The following is a 24,915-nucleotide window of genomic DNA, read 5'->3' as shown; positions in this document are numbered from 1 at the left end:
TCCAAGCTTCCTTGTTTTTTGTAAAATAAACATTTGAATTTATTAAGATTATTTGTTTACAAAGGTTTACAAACCCTTCTTCTTGTGGGGGTTTTTGCTACAGTTTTCTTTTTTTTTTGGACTTTATGCTAAGGTACTCTCACATTCATAACAGGAATATTCTGAATACTCAAAAGCAAATTTTCAAGTAGTAGCTTTTTTATAGTTATAGTAGAAAGTTAGAAAATTGTATGTGCCCGTTTTTACTTTGATTTTTTCAATTTTTGTTTTTCTCACTTTTGACCCAATTTTTTTTTTTTTATTTATTTACCATTTAGCTGAAATACCCAGTGTTGCCTGGGAGGAAAATAAAGGGTTTTTTTTAATTGTTTGAGAAAAATAATAATTAGAAAAAAAACACAACTTTAAAAATAAAAATAAATTAACAAACAATGAAGAATAATGTGCTTGTCTTGCGGTCTTGTATGTATGTTATCATCCAGTTGACGCTGGGAACCAGCCAACTCTATTTAATTTCAAAAGCAACAGGAGCACGGTGGTACTCAAACATAAAGAAAGCTGGTAGTAACCTCCAGTTCGCCTTCTGGTGGTCGTTCCAAGTGTCAACTGGATGATAACATGCATACAAGACCGTAAGATCACCCGCCACTCTACCCAGAAGAGTGTGGGTTAGAGTTGATTTCACCCTACAGCAGGGGTCCTCAATCATGGTCCTGGAGGGCCACAGTGGCTGCAGGTTTTTGCTCCAACCCAATTGCTTAATAAAAAGCACTTATTGCTCAAGTAACACTTCTGCTTCACTTTAGTTGTCTCGCTCGTTAAAATTTTGAACCTTTATTGCTTATTTAGTCTTAAAAAGCTGTATTCTTGGTTTTTAATTGCGTTCTAATTAGCAATAACATCATAATGACAAAAGAGACCAGCATTTCTCCATTTAGCTTGATACCATTTACACCTGTGTGTATTTATTATGTACTATTGGGTTTAATTAAATACTTGGAAGGAAAGTGAAGTGAAAAAAGTGAAGGACTGAGAATTACTCATCCATTTTAGCCTTCAAATCATTTGGATGATATCCTTAGAAAGGGGAAGAAAATATAGGATATGAGAATGACCTGACATAGCAGAGTTAAAGCACTAACAAGCCATGAAATTAAATTATTAGCAAGAATTGCTTTCTAATTAAGCAGCCGGGTTAGAACAAAAATCTGCAGCCACTGCGACCCTTCAGGACTGTGTTTGAGGACCTCTGACCTACAGTCGACCAATGAGAAACATGTGTACCAAGTTTCATGAAAATCGCTCTAGCTGTTCAGAAGTGATGCTGGAACTCACATACATATACACACGTACATACCTGTACATTGACTTTTATATACAGTTATTCCATAAATATTTGGACAGAGACAACTTTTTTCTAATTTTGGTTCTGTACATTACCACAATGAATTTTAAATGAAACAACTCAGATGCAGTTGAAGTGCAGACTTTCAGCTTTAATTCAGTGGGGTGAACAAAACAATTCCATAAAAATGTGAGGCAACTAAAGCATTTTTTGAACACAATCCCTTCATTTCAGGGGCTCAAAAGTAATTGGACAATTGACTCAAAGGCTGTTTCATGGGCAGGTGTGGGCAAGTCCGTCGTTATGTCATTATCAATTAAGCAGATAAAAGGCCTGGAGTTGATTTGAGGTGTGGTGCTTGCATGTGGAAGATTTTGCTGTAAACAGACAACATGCGGTCAAAGGAGCTCTCCATGCAGGTGAAAGAAGCCATCCTTAAGCTGCAAAAACAGAAAAAACCCATCCGAGAAATTGCTACAATATTACGAGTGGCAAAATATACAGTTTGGTACATCCTGAGAAAGAAAGCAAGCACCGGTGAACTCAGCAACGCAAAAAGACCTGGACGTCCACGGAAGACAACAGTGGTGGATGATCGCAGAATCATTTCCATGGTGAAGAGAAACCCCTTCACAACAACCAACCAAGAGAACAACACTCTCCAGGGGGTAGGCGTATCGATATCCAAGTCTACCATAAAGAGAAGACTGCATGAAAGTAAATACAGAGGGTGCACTGCAAGGTGCAAGCCACTCATAAGCCTCAAGAATAGAAAGGCTAGATTGGACTTTGCTAAGAACATCTAAAAATGGCAGCACAGTTCTGGAAAAACATTCTTTGGACAGATGAAACCAAGATCAACCTCCATCAGAATGATGGCAAGAAAAAAGTATGGAGAAGGCGTGGAATAGCTCATTATCCAAAGCATACCACATCATCTGTAAAACACAGTGGAGGCAGTGTGATGGCTTGGGCATGCATGGCTGCCAGTGGCAGTGGGACACTAGTGTTTATTGATGATGTGACACAGGACAGAAGCAGCCGAATGAATTCTGAGGTGTTCAGAGACATACTGTCTTCTCAAATCCAGCTAAATGCAGTCAAATTTATTGGGCAGTGTTTCATGATACAGATAGACAATGACCCAAAACATACAGCCAAAGCAACCCAGGAGTTTATTAAAGCAAAGAAGTGGAAAATTCTTGAATGGCCAAGTCAGTCACCTGATCTTAACCCAATTGAGCATGCATTTCACTTGTTGAAGACTAAACTTCAGACAGAAAGGCCCACAAACAAACAGCAACTGAAAGCCGCTGCAGTAAAGGCCTGGCAGAGCATTAAAAAGGAGGAAACCCAGCATCTGGTGATGTCCATGAGTTCAAGACTTCAGGCTGTCATTGCCAGCAAAGGGTTTTCAACCAAGTATTAGAAACGAACATTTTATTTCCAGTTATTTAATTTGTCCAATTACTTTTGAACCTCTGAAATGAAGGGATTGTGTTTAAAAAAATGCTTTAGTTGCCTCACATTTTTATGCAATCGTTTTGTTCACCCCACTGAATTAAAGCTGAAAGTCTGCACTTCAACTGCATCGGAGTTTTCATTTAAAATTCATTGTGGTAATGTACAGAACCAAAATTAGAAAAAAAGTTGTCTCTGTCCAAATATTTATGGACCTAACTGTATATAGATTCTCTCTCATTCCCTAGTCCAACATAATTTTGTAAAATGTTAGATCTGACAGTTTGACCTGGTAATACAATAACTAAATGGAGAACAGAATGTCTTTGTCAGTGAAATAAAATTAATAATCAAGCGAGCAAATCATTCTTTAATTTTAACTTTAATAGCTGTAGTACACTGTGACTGACGTCTTTGAGTTTTGATTTCAATTTCATTTTTTTAAATGATCAGTTTTAACTTTCAGGTAAACATTACTATTATTAACTGTTTGTTTTTTTTTTAAACATTATGCACATTGTATGTTACAGTATGTTGAAACCAAAAATTAGAAAATTGGAGGACACACAAATTGTCATTGTTTTTAATTAAATTTAGCTCAAATAAAATGTGCATCTGATCCTAACTCCAGATGAACAATTGATTTTGGGGCATCTGCTGTACCTTGAGCATTTTTATTGTCAGATAGGACATAGCTGTCTTTAATTATGGATAATGTTATGAAATTTTTGGAATGGACCTTCGGTTTTTAATTGCAAAGAGGTTTTGGCTACTCGTGACTATATATTGCTGTGCTCTTAGCTTTCCTTTCAGGGCTCATGAGAGAGGATTTCTTTCTTCCATGTTGATCAGAGAGACATAGGCAATGTTTTGTACTTACCAGGTGACCACCTAAATAAATTAACACTTCAATTAAGAGTAAGAAGTAATCAAAATAGTAATAGCATTAAAAATTAAAAACATATTTCATTGGTACAGGATATATACATATATGAAAGTGTAACCCTGTTACTATTTAAATTAAATTTAACCCACATGTAATGGTAATTCTAATAGACATATTTTCTTCGTCAGATAAGACCTGGACAGATTTGCTGAATCTTCTTTAACAATCCCAGCACTACTAATCAATAGAACCAGAACAATTTTAATGGAAGGAATTAGCTGAGTAGCTGAGGTGCATAATGTAACATGAAGTAAATTAAGCTTATTTCAGGGCAAACTTGGAGGACCTGACATAAAGCTTTTAGGAAGTGAGACAAGCACGGTTTGTAAAACAAGCATTACTAGAAATTCAATAGTTAGGCTTTTATCCAATGTAAACATTTTGTCTCCCCTGATGTAGCTATGGTTATCACTATTACCACTGATACAACCAGTAAATATAATAGTCATAGTAAAAATAATAGCATACCCACCTTTGAGTCCACTTTATCCAGGTCAGGTTTGCTTTTTCTTGCAGTTTTGTTGGAGGTAACACTCATGCACACACACACTGTTATGGTCAATTTAAAGTAGCCATTTAATGTAACAGACATGGTTTTAGGAGGTGGGTGCAGAAAATCAAAGGACTTAGTAAATGCAGACACAGAGAAAACATCCAGGTTCCATTTGTACAAATGGCCAGAGAAGATAAATGATTTAAAACCAGAACTCTGGAGACTGTACGCCAGCACTAACCAATGCGACAACATATTATCCATAATAATGATAATGAGAATACTAAAATAGACTCGCTATATTGGAATCTTCTGACCTCTGTTACCAAATAATCCAACACACAAGTATGTCACTTTAATGAAAGGATTGGCCTCTAACTATGCTAATGTACATTGGCATAACACCAGAAATTCTGAATTATTTTTTCATTATAGTTAAGCTGTAAAACATTTTGAAAAAAAATCTTCAAATTCACAGTGATCACAAAATATAACAGAGAGCAATATTTTATCAATGCATACAGACAATCATATTGGTTATTTAAACTGTTTCCTAAAATACTGAAATTAATAAAAATTACTTTTACTAATTTTAAGATAAAACTGTGTAATTATAAAACAGAAAATGGGTGGTTTAGGTAGCAAAAGGCTAAGTAAAATATGGAAGAAAAGGACATCTAATGATGTGTATGGTAAGCTACTGCATTGAGATCCAAAATACTCATGATGAACTTTAAAGTGTCATTGTTATTTGATCTCCACAGAGTTGAATGTAAGAAGCTGACATATCACAGAAATGTCACTCTTTATCTGATCTTTGCCTTTTTTACTGTTACTTTAATGTTACTGTGCATATTTTTTCATTTTGTTAAGAACACTTAATGCATTGCTGCAGTTTTTATTATAGTGTTATTAATTACTTATAAAAGGTATATTATATTAGTTATCATTGTGAAGATACTGTAGATACTGTAAGTATAAACTAATCTAGGAACATGTAGTGGTGACATACTACAGACTACAGAAGACTTAAAGAAGTCTAAGCAGAATTCAAATTTACTTGGCAAAATAATGAGCTAATATTAGACCAGGACCAAAAAAAAATAATTTTTTTTTTTGTGGTCAGGGTTGCAAATCTGCAGACTACGAATAATGTTATCGAAGGGTTATCGAAGTTATCAAGTGTTAATCTAAAAATAAGTGAAATTGCAAATATAGCAAAGTATGTATTTTCCTATTTTATGTGATATGTAGCTTTACATCTATAGCAACCTGGTTATAAATATCAGCAGTTCTGGGCAAGTCTGTACTCTCAGGCTGCTCTGCTTAAAGACTTTTCAATCTGTCAGCTGAAGAATACCACTAAATGTATCATTAAATCATTAGAATCAACCTGACAGATTGGCTTGGCATTGCAGGATTTGTGGTAAAAGACTATAATCCTAAGTACATGAACAAGCTTCAAGGAAAAGGTTTCTGTGTGTGATTTCATTTTTGTTAAATAGTACTTGGATGTAATGAAAAAGCTCATCATTCAAACAAAAAAAAAACATTTTTAGAAACAATATTAGAAGTAGCACTTTTATTTACAAGCAGCACAACATATGTAATTAGCATTGCCTTGCATACAGTTTATCAACTCATTAGGTCATCAAACATAGCAAATAGGAACTGACCGATTATAATCAAAAGAACTGTTTTGTTGTGATAAAATAGTGTATATTATGGATTTGTTACTCAGTTAAAATGAAAGTTTTGTGTTAGACATATAAATAATCCATTCAATGCAGAGACAAGCTATTTGAAATATCATTTTTATCTATCCATCCATTTCTGAACCTGTTTTTTTTTTAGCACAGGATTGTGGGATGTGAATTTCTCATTGTGTCAGTATATTCATTCAGTTTATTTTGTGTATCATTTTATAGCAAATATTATTGAAGGATACTTCACAGATCAGTTCAGTGTACAGAAGAAGATGAGTCAATACTCCGAAGTCATTTAACAGTAATTGTAGACAATGGAGTATCTGTAATCTGCAACACAATGTGTATTATCAGGTTTTATGATTTCCGAGTGACAGAGGCCAGGAGACACCTACACAATCTGCAGGGTGGTTTACTTAGATTATTATCAGTAGTTTTAACATTGATAATACTTATGCATATTAATGATTTTCACATGGCTACAACACCATTCATTCCATAATTTAAGCATGAATGAAAAATTATTGTGGATGATTGCTTTATTTAGTCATATTTACACAAGAAAACATGAAATTTAACTTTTCAGTTGTATCTAATAACAAGATAGAAAAGAAATGAAACAAAACAACTAAAGACAAGACAGGTTAAGGTTAAGCAGTTTAATAGTGCATATTTACACAAAAATGGCTACAAGATACATCATAGATAATCATTTTCTCCAATATTCCTTATCAAAAAATCATATGGCACTAGGAAGAAAGGAATTTCTGGAGCAATTTGTGTGGGTTTTCAAAGTGACTGTCCATCCTGATTTACTGAAATTAAGTTCTACATGTAATGGATATCTGTCATCAGTTGAGATGATTTCTGTTTCTTTATCATTGTCCTGTGACACATACTTGCCAGATCATCTACACCAGTCCCAATAACTTTAGCTGCATGCTTAGTAATCTGCTTGGGCTTTTTTTTTAAATATTGGTTTGACAGACCACTAAACCAGGCAATGAAACTGAAAGTGATAACAGACTGAATCATTCTGCAATAAAAGGATAACACGAGGTCCTTGTCTACTTTAAATAGTTTGAGTTTACTGAGGAGAAATAAATGCTGATTGCATTTAGAGAAATTTTTTTTGTATTTGCATTCTAGTTAAGATTGTTATCTAAGTTAGTTTCTAAGTACCTGTATTTATATTATATACTATTTCTACCTCCTCCCCAAAAATAACAATGGGTGAACATACAGATTTATGTCTTTTAAAATCAAATATAATTTTTTTGGTCTTTTGTACATTTAGAGTGAGAAAGTTTTTATTACACATGTTCACCATACAGTCCACTTGATTTAGATAGTGGCTTTCATCCTCCCTACATATGCATCCTATGAGCATGGTGTCATCAGCGTATTTGATAATGGAACAGTGGCCATTGTTCTGTCTCAGGTCACTTCTGTATAGAGTAAATAGTCATGGTGATAAGACACACCCCTGCGGACTTCCTGTGTTTGAATGAATGATTTTTGAAAAAGAGTCCTGCACCTTGACTGTCTGTGAATGATTTAAAAGAAAGTCTTGAATCCGTACTGTGATAAATGGGTTTATATTCATACCATTCAGATTTCCAATCAGTGTATGAGACTGTATGGTACTGAACACTGAAGAAAAACTGGTCTGTTGTCATTCATATGTCTTGGCCTGGAAACCTTAGAAACTAGGGTAATAATGGATTGGTTCCAAAGCTTATGTTCAATGCCACAGGTCAGAGACCAGTTAAAAAGCAAATGAAAAACTGGACAGAGCTGCTTGAAGCAGGACATTAAGAGCCAAACTGATATGCTGTCTGGCCCCACTGCCCTGTTTGTTTTAGCCCACTGCAAGCCTTTCTCCACTTCAGATAAACTGAACCCTATCACAGCAGAATTCCTGGTGTTTTTATAAAGCATTTGTTTTACTTCTGCATGTTCGGTGCTGAAATTTGCTCATTTCAAATCTGGTAAAAAAGGTATTAAGTTCATCTGCTAAAAGCTTCTGGTCTTTGTCAACTGGTAAGTTCATACTCTTTTTAGAACCCAGTCCTGTGATTGTTGGTAGGCCTTTCCAAACCTGCTTTGGATTGTTATCATTAAAGCACCTCTTTATTTTTTCCCTGTACAACCTTTTATTTCATTTAATTAACCTGATAATCCTTTGCTGTAAAATTTGTTTTTCTTCTATCTTATTTTCTTGATGAGCATGTTGTTTTTCCAGTAGTAATGCTTTAACCTCTTTACTGATCCATGGCTTACTGTTGGGGTACACTTTGACAGTTTTTTCCTTAATGATCATAGATTCACAAAATTTCATATATTCACTAACAATGAAAGTGGCCTCATTCAGTGACTGTGAGGATATCAGAATATCCCAGTGAGTACAGGAGAAGCATTCCTGCTTCCTCTATACTGTCCTTGCACCAATTTTGTGTTTTTTGTATGGCTATTTTTTCTTGTGTCAGTTTCTATTTGTATTTCAGTAGATGGTGAACAACTACATTATCAGATGCACACAGGGCTGCTCTATGATGTGATATGTTGGTGCCAGGGACATTTCCATAACACTTGTCTAGTATTTTGTCCACTCTAGTACTAATATTCCCATACTGATGGTAATGTTGGTAATACTGATTCCAGATTGCGTAAATTAAAATCACCCATCACAAGTTTAAAAGAGCCTGGTGATTTAATTTCTAGTTTCTGAACAGTTTCAAGAATCATTTCAGCTGCAATTCCCACATTAGCATGCGGCAGTATGTAAACTACTGTCACAAATAATTGATTAAACTCTTATGGTAAATAGTATGGGCAAAGTCCGATGGTGAGCAGTTCAATATTTGGAGTGCAAATGTACTCTTTTACAGTGATATTCTTGCACCACCTTTTGTTAGTGTAAAGGCAGACCCCACTGCCCATCTGCTTACTAGAAGCTGGGTTTCTGTCTGGCCATACATAATCCAATCCATCCACTTCAACAGCTGTATCTGAGTTGGTATTCTTAAACTAGGTCTCAGTAAAGCACATCAGACAGCTTTCTCGGTACACATGGAGGTATCGCATAGATGTTCTGAGCTCGTCCAGTTTATTCTGCAAAGACTATGCATTGCTCATGATGATAGTTGGCAAAGGAGTCTTTAAATTTCTCAGTCTCAGACATACTTGGAATTCCACTTCTCTTTCCTCACTTTCTGAGTTTTAAGGCTTTTAATTCGTCCGGTTTATTAGTAGTACACAGAGAGTGACTGCCAGCTGGTCTCAGTGATAACAGCGTGTCACGGCTGTAAATGAACAGTGCCGGCCACACCTCTGGGGTTTCCTGCACAGGTAGAGCGTAAGTGTCCCATTGGATTACAAAGGTGATAACGAACAAAAGTTAAAAACTTTTGCAAATGTTTAAAAGCATTTTATAGAAATAAATACTTACAAACCATTAAAAGAAAATGAAAAAAATGATTTTACATGATTTAAGAACAAAAAAAAATGCACAAAACACGGAGAGATGTACCCAGAGGTCTGCTATAGTGCGCCGACCACACACATCAAGCAACACATGTCTTTCAAAAGTACCAGGTATTCAGACCTCTTGGCAACCCTTGATGCCCCCACTCCTCTGTATTTACAATTAAAGGGCAAGTAATTACTGCGATATAAGCATTAGGTCTTAATCCTTCTTACTTTCAAAGTGCCACTCTCACATGCTGATGCCTTCAGGTAAATAACTTCTGGGACACTTAATACATGGCAACATGTCACTGGCCACCAGAGGTGCCCTTCTTCTCATATTGGTAAGTTTTATTGTAACTGCAGCATAGGTTTTTTTCTCTCTATTTGGACATCATAAAGCAATCTTTACTAATGATGGAAAGTGTCTCAGTAAAAGTTAAATGGTTAATGCCGTCAATGACAAAATGAAATGCATCTGCACCATGATAGAAGTGCAAATCATTATCAAAACATACTAAGGTTTCTAAGCTGAGGTTCCACCTGTGTTTCAGAAAAACCTTACAGTGCAGACAGAAGTCTGTTTTGGACATCACTCTGATGTTTGTTCCTTAGTGGAAACGTGATTGATTGGTAGCATTGCCAAAATGTAAAAATACAAATCTTCAAATGGAGCGTGGGCATTTGGCATCATCCGTCAAAACACTAACAATAGCAGGATGCTTCACAAGATGGATGATGTCACATTCTGATTGAAAAACTGGTGGCAGCAGGAAGAAATAGATTCAGTCTAGTGAATTGAACAGTATTCCCTAACATTTTTCAACTTGAATTCATTTAGCAAGAGGAAATGGATATTTCATCGGGCACTGGTTTGACGTTTCATCATATTATACAGTAAATAGTCCAAACAGTCATCTTAAGAAAGGGAAGCCCAGGAGTGTTAACTCACTAGTAGCTGCTAGGTGTCTGTTATCTCATTTAAACAGATATTAAATGGATGTGCCAGTGGTATGATCATCAGCTGCTACCTACTTTCTGAATAAATTGCTTAGAAGAACTCTTTTTTCTCACCAGATGTGACCCAGATTTTTGATTTCCAAAGGCAAAAGAAGTGCTTATTGTGTTCAAAAAAACAATTGGTGTTGAAGCGCATAGCAAATGAGCTTATCTTCATTTCTCAGGTGCTAGAGCTAATATGGTGCAAAATGATTGCTTCATTTATGGAGGGTACTGAGGAGGGCATGCAAAATCAAATAAATAAATAAATTCAGCAATAAATGTTTGTGAAAGACAAGAGCTTAAAGCTTATGTTGGATACTAGGCTGCCAATAACATCCCATACACACACAACTTAACATTTAGTGAAGAAATGACTCTAACTAGGTCTGAGTATCTGTGATTTGTAAAATAAATGTACACATTAAAAAATGCTATTAAGGTGTTCCTTAAGAAATATTGTGAATGATAGGGTGTACTCTTGAGCTGTCCAAGAGCTCAAACTACAGTGATAGAAAAAGGAACACATTTATCTAGAAACGAATGTCTTATTATAAAATTAAATTATAAAGGTGGGATTACACAACAAAAGGAGAGCACAAAGTACATCATAATAAGAAATGATACTCTAGGTATTTCTCAACTAAAATAGGCTACCTTGTCTATCAGGTCGGTGGCCCACTCCACTCCCAGCCTCTGTACCTGCTCCATTGCTTACAAACACTCCCACCACATCTCTTGCCTTTCTTTCCTCCATTCGAGCTCTTGCTAACGTCTGTCCTCCCAACTCTAAGCATGCCAGATTATAAGCCGGTGGCAGCTTTTACTTCCCCTTGCATCACTTCCATTTCTGCCAGTCTTTTTCAGGGTAGTTCTATGTTTAATTCTATCTTCACCTAGAGGTACTTGGTGTTTCTGTACCTTTAGATCCACTACTGACCTAAAAGCAGACACACGGGCTTCATGACTCCTTTAAGTATTACATACTGTATGTATTGCAGTCGCAAAGCTACTCCTATAGTCTTTTACAGGACATGTTGTCTTTTGTTTGGTTGGGCTTTAAATTATCTTATTCCTACTCTATAGCCCCCAATACCTCCAATTCCAGCACCAAACTTCCCAGTATAATATATGTATTGTTGGTCTAGTCAGATAGGCAATATAGAAAAAACTACATTCATTCTTAATGGTTAAAGGATTCACAATGTTTTTAACTGGCTTAGTCACATATGCATTGTAGATTTAGTTATACAGTATATTGCAACATATTTTTATAACCTGAAAAAAATATTCATAACCATGTCCAAAAGTCATAAAAGTTTAAATTAACATTACATGAGGGAATTTGAGTGTATATACGACCTCTATCACTCTGTGACTATATATGGGAAAAGTTTGGCTTAAAAAATTAATGTAATTTTTATTTTTTTATATACAGAGTTTAAAAAGATGGTCTCCCACGATTAAAAAAGAAACATCCTCAAACTCTTTCTCAAACCTGTTAAGCCAAGGCATGAAACAACCCTGAACTGAGTGCCAGTCCAACACAGGGCCCACTCATGCACAAATCCATACCCACTGAGGGACATTTTTGAGTCAGTAATTAACCTAACCTGCATATTTTAGTGAGTGCCTGGAGGAAAACCCTGGAACGGATCTATGAAACAGTAGCGCTAACCAACTTACTCAACTAAATTATGCAATTAGAGACAGTTTTAAAAAGAGCCATACAGTATTTTATTACCATACAATATCAAATTCCAAATTTGATGTCTTTTTCAGTTCTTCAATAAGAAGTCAAGCAAAATGACACCTTTTATTGGCTAACTAAAAAGATTACAATATGCAAGCTTTCAAGGTAGCTCAGGCCCCTTCTTCAGGCAAAATGTAATCAAGTTAGGAAGTAATGAATTTTGTTCTATTCTTTGTCACTTAACTGAATATTGTTCCCAGACCAGTCCTCTTGGTACATATGGTAGTCTTCGCACATTCATTTTCCAGCACTGTGGCAGATGACAGGAATTGTGAACTTAATTTCAAATTGTGCGTTGGCGTCTTTCACATTATACTTTTTTTTTTTACTGAATCCTTCAATAGGGTATTGTTAGGTCACATGTCTGTGTCTAAAGCAATAACCTCATCATATGGAGTCAGATCACATTGACACTTGTTTGTAAAAAGACATGGGCGGCTCTGTAACAGACTTTTATTTACATGTATGCAGACATTAATTTTTTTGTGTACTTCTAGTGGATTTTCTTTTTGTACTAGTAGACTGAAGACACTTGACGCTGATATATTTAGGTATTTGAATGGTAGGTCAGCACTGCATTTTAGGAAACTTTTCAGTTGTTGATTTTTTATTTTTAGCTGTATGCATTTTGAATCTTGGAAAATGTTCCAGAATGTACAGAATAATCATCATTCTTTTCTGTTTATTATTATTATTATTATTTACTTTTATTATGCACTTTTTTCATTACTCAAAGTGCTTTGCAAACTCCACATAGAGAGGACCCGTGACACAAACCCATGATCTCCTGTTTGGAGAAAATAGGTTTGCTTTGTGAGTTTGGTCAGTTGCTAATTTGAAGCTGGAAATATTTTTGTTGTGCACTCATTTCATATGTAGCCTTTTAAGCCTGTTTCTGCTTCTGTATTTGCCTGCATTATTTCCATAGCTCCAAAATTCAGGTAATCCGTATATCCATAAAACCAGTTATATTCTATTCCCCCCATTCATATTACCATGGAGAGGCACAGTGCATTTTATTTAACTGACATGCTTTATATTTGCTACATGAAGATGTACCACAATGCACGATCGTGCACATTAGTATATGTTTTATACAAGAAAACTCACAAAACAGAAATGCTACCCTTGCTGTTCCCTTGGAACTGCCCTTTCCTGTTTTCTGATTCCTGCACATGAGGCTGAGAATATGCACACTCCAGGCATTGTGGAGGGATATATTCAATATTGTTTCTGTCTCCAATGCATCTTTTGGATTACAATCACCATAACTGCCAACATAATTGACAGTGCAGACACAAAACATGTGCCTCATGGTTCTACAAAATATCTGTAAGGGATATGAAATTACTACAGTGATTTTCTTTTCCACTAGAGAAATTTATTTAAACACAATATGTCAAGCAGACACATACAGAATTAGTGAACATGAGAGTGATAGTTGCATTTTTGTTGAGCAAAAACTACATGGAAATTGCACCATTGTTAATACATGCCTCTTCATAAGGACAGGTGTCTTATTTCTCCACCCGCCATGCCTCTTTTCACTGGAAAATGTTGAAGGCAGCACACCCCTTGCTTATAAGTTTGATTTGATTAAATGGCATCTGCACTTTGTGATCTTTAAAACATGTTGTAAGGCTATTAATGTTTTTAGAAAGGCACTTACTGTTCTTGCAGAAATTATCCTCCATATTGATTGGCCATTTAAAGACTTTATAGTAAGAATGTGTTTAATATATTGATTTAAGCACCGTGCACATATTCAATAAATTCAATGTTATCACCTAGTGATATTTGACTAAATAGCTAATAACATGTGGGAAACAGTGCCATTATGATGAGTTAAAAGCCAGTGTAGTCAGTATACCTGACAGAATGCTGCCAAAGAGTGGAAGACCAAACGTAGTGGCAGTTCTGAAACTGGGTCAGAAGGGCAGTGGAAGTCAGGCAGAGGCAGTCTATCTCTCTCTCTCTTTCTTTCTCTCCATACTCTCTAATTGTTTTCAGCATGGATACCAATGAGAGATGCATTCACTAGGCCTGGGGTGTGGTGGTGTAAAGAATGCCATCAAGGCTAACTTATTGTAGGGACCCTTTAACATCATTTAAAAATAAGCCAAATATTAAAATGAAACCTACAACATTGCTTCAGTTAGTGCTGTGGAACAATGAGTGGTCTCTACTAAAACAGGGAGTGAATGGCTTGAATTATGATAACATAAAGTGATCAGCCACATGTTTGGTCAGAAAACAAGACCTGTAAAAAGCAGCAGGACATTTTTGTGTATTATTGATGTACTAGTGTGTCAAGCATACTCTATCTGAACATATTTGTATTTGCAGCATTTGTAAGTAACAAAGACGGCATTTAAAACTATGTAAACCACTGGACATCCAGTGATAATAATACTGTATGTGTTTTTTGTGTTTGAAGTTAGTGCAGCCCAAGTCTTATTTTAATTAAGCAGGCAGATAGCTTGAAAATCTAACTTAGAATTCCAAAAGTGATAGATATGAGTATCTGTGAATGATATAGATGGGGAGAAGAAATTACTATATATTTTGGTAATATATACTAAGCCAAACCGGGTTAGTTTCCTTTTCGATAGACACTTTTCCTTATTTGCCCTTATTTTTGAGGAGGCTGGCTTTAAAATCCTGATTTGTTAGGAAGAGCAACACCAGAAAGGTTGGTATTGCACAGTATACAAATGTATTTTCTAGAGGATATCCACAGTGCTCTCATTAGAAAGAATATCGTATACAGCAAAGCAGACAGGTAAGAAATGCATGTTTTTTTTCAGTTTTACTAAAGTAAGTAAGAAAAAGAATGTCCACAGTATTATGCATGTGGAGAGGAAAGTAAATAGTAATTGAAAATATCCCCCATATATGAATCAGCACCTTTGTTAACTGCTAAGTCTAAATCAAGTGTTACTAGAAGCAGCCATATTCAATTACCACAAATTGTAAGTGCAACTGTGACCATTTTCTAACAGAATTTTGATGTTTAAAAATCACATATTTTGTAGAAAATTTACTCTTCAGTTTTTAAAGGGATTATTGTGAAAAAAATTAACTATGTGTTTTATACTGATTTTCCTTCAGGTGCAGCCACTCGTAAACCAGATACAGTTGAGCCAGAGAAGCAAACAGACCACACTGTGAAGATTGCTGGAGTCATTGCTGGGATCCTTCTGTTTGTCATCATATTTTTGGGTGTGGTTCTGGTCATGAAAAAAAGGTAAATATCCTAATTTTTGTCACTTTAGTTGATATCTCTAGTATATGTATTGAAACCATACCTATTGTAATGTGAATTTACTTAGGACAAGCCATCACCTTTCTCTGTTCACCCTTGTTGTTTTGATGGTGAGGGAACTCATTTCTGAAAAAATTACACTTTTAAGAAAGTTAAAATATTTGGCCCAACATATGGTAGAATTAATTAAAAACATTTGTAAGTGTAAATAATCAGTTTCTTTCTGTTTCTGCATGACATTTAGAAGACAGTTTAATAATTAACCCAATTAAATTAATAAAATGCATTAAACTGTTTATAGTGCCTATGTACAATATGCAATTAAATATTAATTATACCCTATGCCATTCTGAAACAAATGCCACATTTTAATGACCAGGGAATGGGTATAAGGAAATATTTCTAAGGCTTATCTAAAAGAACAAAAAGAGATAAGAAGGAAAAATTGATGAAAGAACATTTTTCAAAGAGATGCCTTCAGCATGTAGCTGGAGGCAAGTTTACATTAGTTGCGCTCCCAAGCTAGTCTCCCATTTCTGTATTCTACAGTGCTGGTGTGCAAACAGAGAGATCTTCCCTCTGTGCCAGGCATTTCAAACCACAGAAATAATATATTGTCAAGTGTCAGCTTGATGTGTTCCAGCTAGCTTGCTGTTGTAGAAATTTTGCAGGTTTTCACTAGGTTATATACAATCAGTTATGATCAATAAGTACTTTGTATGTGTTTTATATGAAAAATCTCTATTTGGATAGGCTCTCTGAGGATGGGCTGTCCAGTCCCTTATAGACCACAGTGCTAGTAAGTGAGGTGACTCTTTATGTTGCTGTAATTAATTTTCAGAGAAGGTCCACTTTATGATTGGTAGGCAGCTCCATAATATTACTTTTTTGGCTTTTCTGATACTAACTTGAAGCTTTTGCACAATTAATTGTGAAAGCTTAGTTACACACCCCACAATCGATTGTTATTTTTTTGAAAATGACAGTAATGAAAAGTATACAATCTTTATTTTATATCGCATCTCTCAAAAGAAAACATCATCTCAGAGTGCTTTACAAGTATACAATTATGGAATATTTGGTCCCATACAGTAAGTTTGAAAAATACATATTAAGTGACTTTCTGAGGGTTACACACAAAGTCAGAGATGGCAGCTTTATGCTTTAAAGGCCACACTGTCTAAAGAACATGCCAAAGCGTTGTTCTGACTGGTTTGCTATTGTATATCCAACTCCTTTGTTCCTTATGGGGTTGTATTTTACTTCTTAGCAGACTTTTAATGCTTTGTCACATCAATGGATATCTCTTAGGAAAATTTTCACAGGAGGCAGACAAGTTGCAGAGATGTCATGAACCCCTCTTTTTTTAACTTGTTCCATTATTTACTGATCCTCCTATAAACCACAGCCATACTTGTCTGTGTTTGAAAAAGAAAGTAGATTTTCTGCTAACCTACAAATACAGCTTGACAGAATTATTAACCAGAAAATTGCAGGAGTTAGTTTCTTAAGACCATAGCAGATAGGTTTCTGTTTGAAACTAAACTTCTGAAATGCTTCATTTCAGGCAGAATGCTGAATTTTACTCATGTTGGGGGTGAAGTAATTCTGCATGACATACTGTATTCCCAGCAATCACCTTGCCCTCGCAATCACAGATAATCTTCACATATACCACCATTTCTAGTTTTGTTCATTTATATTTTTAAACATTAATATTTTACTTTTCTTTCCTTCCATTCCATTTTCCCCTTCCCCCACCACTGCTTAAATCCTACCACCATCCCACTTGGCAGAAGAAGCTATCACTCCTACACTTATTACCTGTAAGTAAAACCACTTTCTGCAACATTAGTGCCACGCTGTCTGCCACGCTTTTTCATGCATGAATAGACGGCTTTTCTTCTAAAGAGAGTTCCCCCCCCTTTCAAACTGAAATGGCTTTTTTTTAGAGATCAGATGCTTCATAGCATTTTCTTTGGGCTGAAGGAAAAGCAGAATTCCTGTTGGCAGCACCACACCCATTTTCCTCAGTCAGGCTCAGCTTGTGCCATCTGAGAGACAAAAATAGCTTGCAGGGCATGAGAAGAAAATGGTCACCTTTTGCTGCCTGATCACAATTTAGATGTTTGTGATAAACAGTAAGGTTTTAAAAATGGGAAAGTGCAGCACTTTAAGAAAGTTTTTTCTTTTTTTCAACCTGGCCTGATTATTTTTTCGCATATCAAGAACATTAATTGGCAACTTAAAATTGGCCTTGTATGAGCCAATTGTGGGTGTGTGAGTGGCACTATAATGGATGGATGACCAGTCCATTGTTAGGTTTTGCCTTGCACCTTATGCATCCGTAATAGACTCTTAACACCCCACAACCTTATAATTGGATTACGAGGAGGTACAAAATAGATGGATGGGTAGATGGATAAATATTTTTTAGGAAACTTTAAATCTTCAATCAACTATTTTTTTACTTTCTTTTAAGCTGATGTTTCATATCACTCCCACTTTCTTAATGGGCTTTTCCAATAAGAATCAGACTAAGGAAGTTAGCATTTTTCAATTAGGAGGATGAGCTAATAAACTTAATGGGCTGGAGGTGGTCTCCGTGGGGCCACTCCAAGATTCAGTGGATACATTTTGACTACTTCTCTAACTGTATCACCTTCCATTTGAATGCTTTTGAAAAGTTTTAGTTTGAAAGGGGATGTTAGTCTTTGCTATTTGTCATGAAGCTTGCAGTATTCCCATTGGTAGACCTGAAAAAAAGACAATGAAATAAAAAAAAAACTTATTTTCCAATTTTTTTGTAGTCTTTTTTTCCCATTCATAAACGTTAGTAATTCCTGCTTTAGATCCCGAAAATACATATATAGCCACCTTTTCCTACCCCAGAGCTGAAAATACAAGAAACTGGCATGCCAAAAAATGTCCCTGTGTTTTAATGTGCATAAGCTTTTCTTTTCTGTAAGGAGCTGAAGTGATCATCTGATTACTTCTGTTGTATTTTGAGGTGGGGAGAAGGGGCTGGTTGTCACTGTCTTCAGCACATTTGGTTGTTAAGTTGCAATGCAATATTGACAGTGAATTTCAGCTTTCCCTTCTGATCTGCTATTGGGTATATCCTTCACCTCTCCTAGCTTTGGTGCAGAGGGGTACAGACCTTGTGAATAGATTCTCTAAACTGGCTTTATTAGATGTCACCCACTGTGAGAGACGAAACAGCTGGCTGACAACAGTGATGCTATCATTCCAAAATTAACTGAGCAGACTCAGAAGGATGTGCTTCTGAGCTTCCTTTTTCTGCCTTTGTAAATGATTTCTCAACAGGACCATTGTAAAAAAAATGAAAAAGAAAAAGGAATCAGTTTTCATACAGTTTTATCTCTATGCTGTACATAAAACCCTTTAATGTCTGCAACTTAACCTCATGCGAAACCCTCTGTCATGTTCTGTTAATGGCATCCTACTGAGGGAAAAATTCAGCATGCATTTGTTGAGCTCTGCACCTAACAGCACTGAAGCTCATGCTTATTGCGGTGCACAGTATGAACCATCTTTATTTTCTTGAGAAAGCCATCCAAACTACAATTTAGAGATAGTTAAAAAGCTTATAACCTCTATGAAGGCATCTTGAAACTGTTCAGTATGCTGAGAAGAGAGTTAAAATTTATTCATCTTAAAATAGTAAAAAAGCCCTTCATTTTTTGATCTGCATATCTGCTTTTGGGCCATAGGGAAATCAGAAGCTGAGCAGAGCTTGCATGACACAATCACATTTAAACATTTAGGGCAAAATAAAGATTAAATTAGAAATGTCAATACTATATAATTTAATTGTAAACTGTGGTTTACTGTGCATGTGGAGTTCACATTGAGTACTAAAAAAGCTAATTGATTAGCTGCTTGAACAGTTACAGTGACAAAAATTAAATCATTCTTGTGTCTTTAGTTACATTTGTTAACACATATGTTAAAGGACCTTCAGGAAACATACATGATGGGCAAATGGCAGATTAGGCACAAATCTAACATGAGGTTAACCAAATGTTTTGCTCTAGGCTTGGAGATTCTGTCCATAGCTCCAGGGTGTCCCATTTTGATGAAGAAGAATCAGTGTCTATCTTTCCATCCATACATCCATCCATCTATTTCTAAATTAACTTATTCAAATTTAAGGCCGCAGAGTGCCAAGTACTATATTGGGTGCAGGGCAGAAAGCAATACAGTCCATCACAGGGTACCACCATGCATACTGGGCTAATTTATAGTTGGCAAATATGGGGCCAGGTATGCCTGTAATTGTATAACATAGCTAATAAAGGCACATTTACACCCATGTGTAATCACAACAAATAGTGTCAGAGACTAAAAAAGGTTGCCTATCAGGACCGAATTTAGTGATATCTGCGCTTGTTTTTCTTGTTATTCATGTTCACTTTCCAGCCCCATAATGTCTGTTATTATAATTAGGATATTGTGAGCTGTATTCATTTAACTTTCATAATGACTCACCTCTTACCATTCCTCTTTATTTCATATCTGAGTCCTTACAGGTTTCTGTTATTATTAAGGTGCCTGATAGGAAATGTGTACATTTTTCTTGTCACTCACTTGGAAAGTGCTCACAAATCACAAGTCGGTTAGTCAGTGGCCTTTAGTGTCAGATAGAACTGTTCTGCATTTTGATCCGTCTTATGCCATATTTGTTTTCACCCTAAGCATATTCTGTATTTAATACATAGGTACTTTTCCTGCATGCCAGGCTGTAGCTAAGTTGTGGTGCTTTTGATTTCCCATCAAGTACGTTGAACATTATGGATTTTTTTTTATTAATGTTGTTGTTGTAAGGCAAAAAACTAGATCTACTTTTAAATGTTTTACCACTGACTGTAGAATATTTTTTTTAAAAAAGGTGATTTTCAATTAGTAAATAGGATTATCATGCTTTGCTTCCTTTTCCATGAAAAATTCATTTTTTAACATTGATATGGTGCTGTTCCCATATCTGTGTTGTATGTATAGCAACTAGAGATGCACTAATAAACTGGTCAGTGATCAGAATCGGCTGAAATTCATGTTTAATGCATGAGTAATTTACAGCTCACCAATTACATGTCAACAGTGCAAGTTAAGTGCATGTGTGATCCTAGAATGTGTCATTTTTTTCTGGAAGAATTATAAATGAAAGAAATGCAGTGAATTTTTATCTTGAATGAGACTCTTCTTCTCTTACTCTAGCTCAATGAAACAAATCACACTGGTTTAACACACTGATTTAACACATGGTAACAAAATAGTCATCGCTCTCTGCTGTCAGTAGAGGAGTATTTGAACAAAACTAGGCAAATTACTGTAGCAGTCAAAAATGAAAAACATTAAAAACAGGCCAGGTACTGCAAACATCTTTTTACTTATGAATACTCTGTTTCAAATGTGATTTTCCCTGTCCGTTAGATGACCAGACCATTTCAGGTGCAGAAAATCAAAGATTCTGTAATTCAATTTATAGTTAGAAAGCCAGTACAATGAAATTGTAAAGGCTACTTCTGTAAATGATGGGAGTACAACAAACAAACAATATACCATTCATAACTAAATAAGGGTGGAAATTATTATCCACTAAAGTAATCAACATTCATACTGGAAGTAAAAATTATAACAGTTGTATAAGTTTTTAAAATGTAAAATTCTGATGGCCCAAGGATAAAAAGAATCTGCACATCTTTCTGTTCTGCCTTTAATACTCTTGTACTGCCTGCCAGAGAGCAGTAGCATGAACAATGAGTGACCAGGATGGGGAGGGTCATTAGTGATTTTCCTGGTTCTGCGAGAGCATTGTGCACTGGAGATATCTTCCAGGGAGGGCAGAGAGCAGTCAATGATTTTCTCTGCTGTGGATTTACCCTCTGCAGAACTTATCATGTAGAAATTCAGTATGCTAAACACTCCTGATGGTTGAGCAGTAGAAGGTCAACAGCAGCTTCCCCTTCATTTCCATGGCAACTAGTACAGAGTTGCACAATATAGTCTGTCTAGTAGGCATCTCTTGTAAGTTTTATGTTTACAGTAGTATCATTGATTAAAGTGTTGAATTTACTGTCACAAAGTGTGTTAGAAGTCTCACTGTGTCACTTGCCTATAGAAATCTACCCAGCCAGGAAACAAAAAAACAGCCAATGCATTGTGTGATTGACGTAAAGCAACTAAGATGTCAGAGAACACTGTAATTTAAATGGTAAATCAGATGTTGTTTTCAATAGAACCTTCAAATCTAAAATCATTTATCAATGTTTATAATCAGAGGCAGACCATGGTGAGAGCACTACATTGAGTGTTTCTGTGAGATGAAACCCAACATTCTTTAATATGTCAGGCTAGAAACAAAGCTAGACAGGTAAGATCCAACGCAACCCATTTTTTGCTCAACCAATTTTACCCTAAAACGTTTCATGTACTAGATATGTTGCTGATCATATCTGCTACATACTCTCCACCCATTTTGAAAAACATTCAGTATTAAGCACCAGCAAATTTGAGCACTGATGGGGAAATAATGTATTCTAAAAACTGCACAAACGTCTGACTAGAAAATAATAGTTCAACATGGTAAAACAAAAAGGATTCTTCAGGTTCTTTGGACAAAAAGTGACAACAAAACAATAGTCAAAAATTCATAATCTAGGAACCCCCCATATAAGGTAGGATTCCTAAATCAAACCTATTAGAGCATTTGTCCCTAAGTAAGCTAAAGTGCATGAAAGAAGTTTGTTTTAAAGATTTGAGTACCGTGTGCCGCTATCTTAAATAGGCACAATGAGATGACATGATATGTCATGTGACTCACATAACTGACAATGAATACCACTGCTGTTAACAACATAGCTGTCACCTTGGAAAAACAAGCATCAAAATGGCTGCTATCGCTATTTAAAACACTTAAATAGTATCACACAATGGTGTCACAAAATAATATAATTACTGATAAAAATTAAAAGCTAAGTCATTAATATTAGAAACAAAAAATATTCAGAAGGGGATTAGAAGAGGATCTATGACACTTACACACTTTTATTTTAGCTCCCATTTACTTTGGAGTTATGTTGGCCCATATCAGTTCCTAGCAGATGAGGAACTCATCCTTAAACCCTTCCAAAGTGTAAAGTAGAGAAATGATTATAGTAGTGAACATACAGTTCACTATAGGAGGTGCAATTCAAATGCCATATCCTTAACGAGATTTTCAGTTAGCAATGTTTCAAAATAATTTTATCAGATAACTTAGCTACCATTCATATAAACTAATATGGTATCTTATGTATGTTCATGTTGCATAGTTAGGAAGTTTTACTTATGGGTTTTGGCTTTATAAATCAATATGCTCTCTGTGACTGTATTAAAGTAAACTGAATTAAGCAAATCACTGTTAAAAATAATCTGAACTATATTGAATTGGCAAATAATTTACCAATATTCTGCTACCCCCACCACACAAACATACCACTCTACTTAGATTAAGACTAACATTAAAAATAACATATGTAAAACAGCCTGCATGTGATAGACTCTTCCATTAGCTTGCTAACATTCTTTCTTCTGTACTGCTTAAAATGAAGTAGAACTGATATAGCCAATCTCTTCCTTTCTGCCTCTGCATTTCCTGAACTTCTGATTTCTGCATCTAAGAAGGAAGATTTGTAAGTGGAGATAAAATGGAATTCTGCTGTAGGCCCAGAGTTAAGCCCTTGAAACTCATTTCTTTAACCATATAGGAGAGTTTCAGCTAAATGACATTAAGTGTTCATTAATGCCCACCACACATCTGAAGAGGAGGCAAATAAGGTTGTGGTTGTTGTTTGGAAATCCCACTCCATGGTTTTTAAAGTTATTGTTCTGTTTCCTTTTCTTGGGAAATATATGACCACCTTTCTTCCCCATCAGTTGTCCTTCCCCGGACAGTAATAATGCTTCAGAGGAGGCTGGTAAGGTGTATCTGAAACCTTCTAAATCCTTGCAAGTCGGTTACTGGAAGCACTTTTATAAAAAGACTTCCTCTTATTTTCGTCTTACTAGGTAGAACCTCTCTAAAAAAAACACATTGCCTAACCCAACATTTTGACGCACAATCATCAAAATGCATTGCCTCTTTCATTTTTAACATGTTAAACGATTGGTAGAAGACAGTTTGCCTGTTAATTAATATGATCTATTAACAGTTAATAGTCCAAAGTGTTTTGTGTTAAGCTGTAATCCTAGTAAATGGGCAGAAATATATTAGTGCAGTCTTTGCATTAATTTCTTTAATCAGCAAGACAGTGACCTGTGCCTCATCTTGCATGTCTGGCATTTAAGGTAAGGTTTATCCCCTGCATTCCAATGAAATGCTCACTTCACTGTGTTAATTAGAGTTTAATGATGTTACTTCTTTACTTCTAAAGAGAAAAAAAAAGATTGCATTATAGTCCAAAGTGTATGAATGAGCATGAGATTTTAAAAGATACCTGCTGGCTCTGTTTTTAAAGGACATGCCATTGTTCATCTCTACATCCTATCTTTAATTAAATTTATAAACATAACATGTTTACAAGAGATTGCAGCCTTGTGTAATATTTTTCCATTTTTTGAAAATGTAGTTTGATTCATACAGTAAGGGTATCAAGGGATGTTATCTTCTTTGTCCCTGTGGGATTGCCACTCTTGTTTAGCTTAGAGGTTCACTTTGTACCTTCTATTTTGATTGATTAATTGTTGCTTCTAGTGGGTCTAATAATACATTTTCCCCAATTTTTAGTAGGATAATCAGAACTTCTAAGTATATTCCACATGCCTTAGAACACAATTAATTTTCTTTGCCCGGTTCATCTAGAGCTTAATTTTCTTACAAATACCGTTTGTAAATGTAGTCTGTATTCAGCGTGACTGAAATCATTACAGCGTCTTGTGCATTGCATTGTAATGTTATCTTGCTGATGGGCAGGTGTATTTCTTCAACACAGTATGACTGATTTTTTTGGACTAACCTTCCCTTCTTATTGTTCACTGAGTGCTACTAATGGGTCTGGGCAGATGAGGATGCAACATGCCTAGCAATCGTATACTGTACTTGAAATTTTTTTATGATTTTGTATTTAGTTTGATAGTGAGTGAATGACATATAGTATACTCTGTTATACTTTGTTACCATATGTACTGTAAATCTAAAATTTCAGTTCAGTACAATTAGCACCGATTCCTTTTACACTTGAGCAGTGCCGTGTCTCAGGTGGTAGTATTCCTACTTTACTGATCCAATGTGCTGGATTTGAATCTCATCCAATGTATTTGGATGTTGTCTATATTGAGTTTGTACTTGTATTTGTGGGTTTTCATGTTACATCCCAAAAGACATTTTAGGTTAACTGGTGATTACACATTGGCACTGAGGGACTGGGACCTATAATGGAATGGACGCCCTCCAGAACTGTTTCCTGCCTTGTGTGTAT

The 24,915-nt window shown here is 35.6% G+C and overlaps 1 protein-coding gene across 1 annotated transcript in view; it reads left to right on the top strand.

The window, feature by feature from the left end:
* Positions 1–24,915, top strand: part of ptprma (protein tyrosine phosphatase receptor type Ma) — a 796,186-nt gene that overhangs the window by 572,121 nt on the left and 199,150 nt on the right. The window contains exons 15-16 of the mRNA XM_051929399.1: positions 15,283–15,418; positions 17,233–17,262. Of these exons, the coding sequence (XP_051785359.1) occupies positions 15,283–15,418; positions 17,233–17,262 (166 nt within the window). The remainder of the gene's footprint in view (positions 1–15,282; positions 15,419–17,232; positions 17,263–24,915) is intronic.

Source organism: Erpetoichthys calabaricus, chromosome 6 (genome assembly GCF_900747795.2).
Source record: "Erpetoichthys calabaricus chromosome 6, fErpCal1.3, whole genome shotgun sequence".
Taxonomy (NCBI): Eukaryota; Metazoa; Chordata; class Cladistia; order Polypteriformes; family Polypteridae; genus Erpetoichthys; species Erpetoichthys calabaricus.
This window is presented reverse-complemented; position numbering and strand designations above follow the sequence as displayed.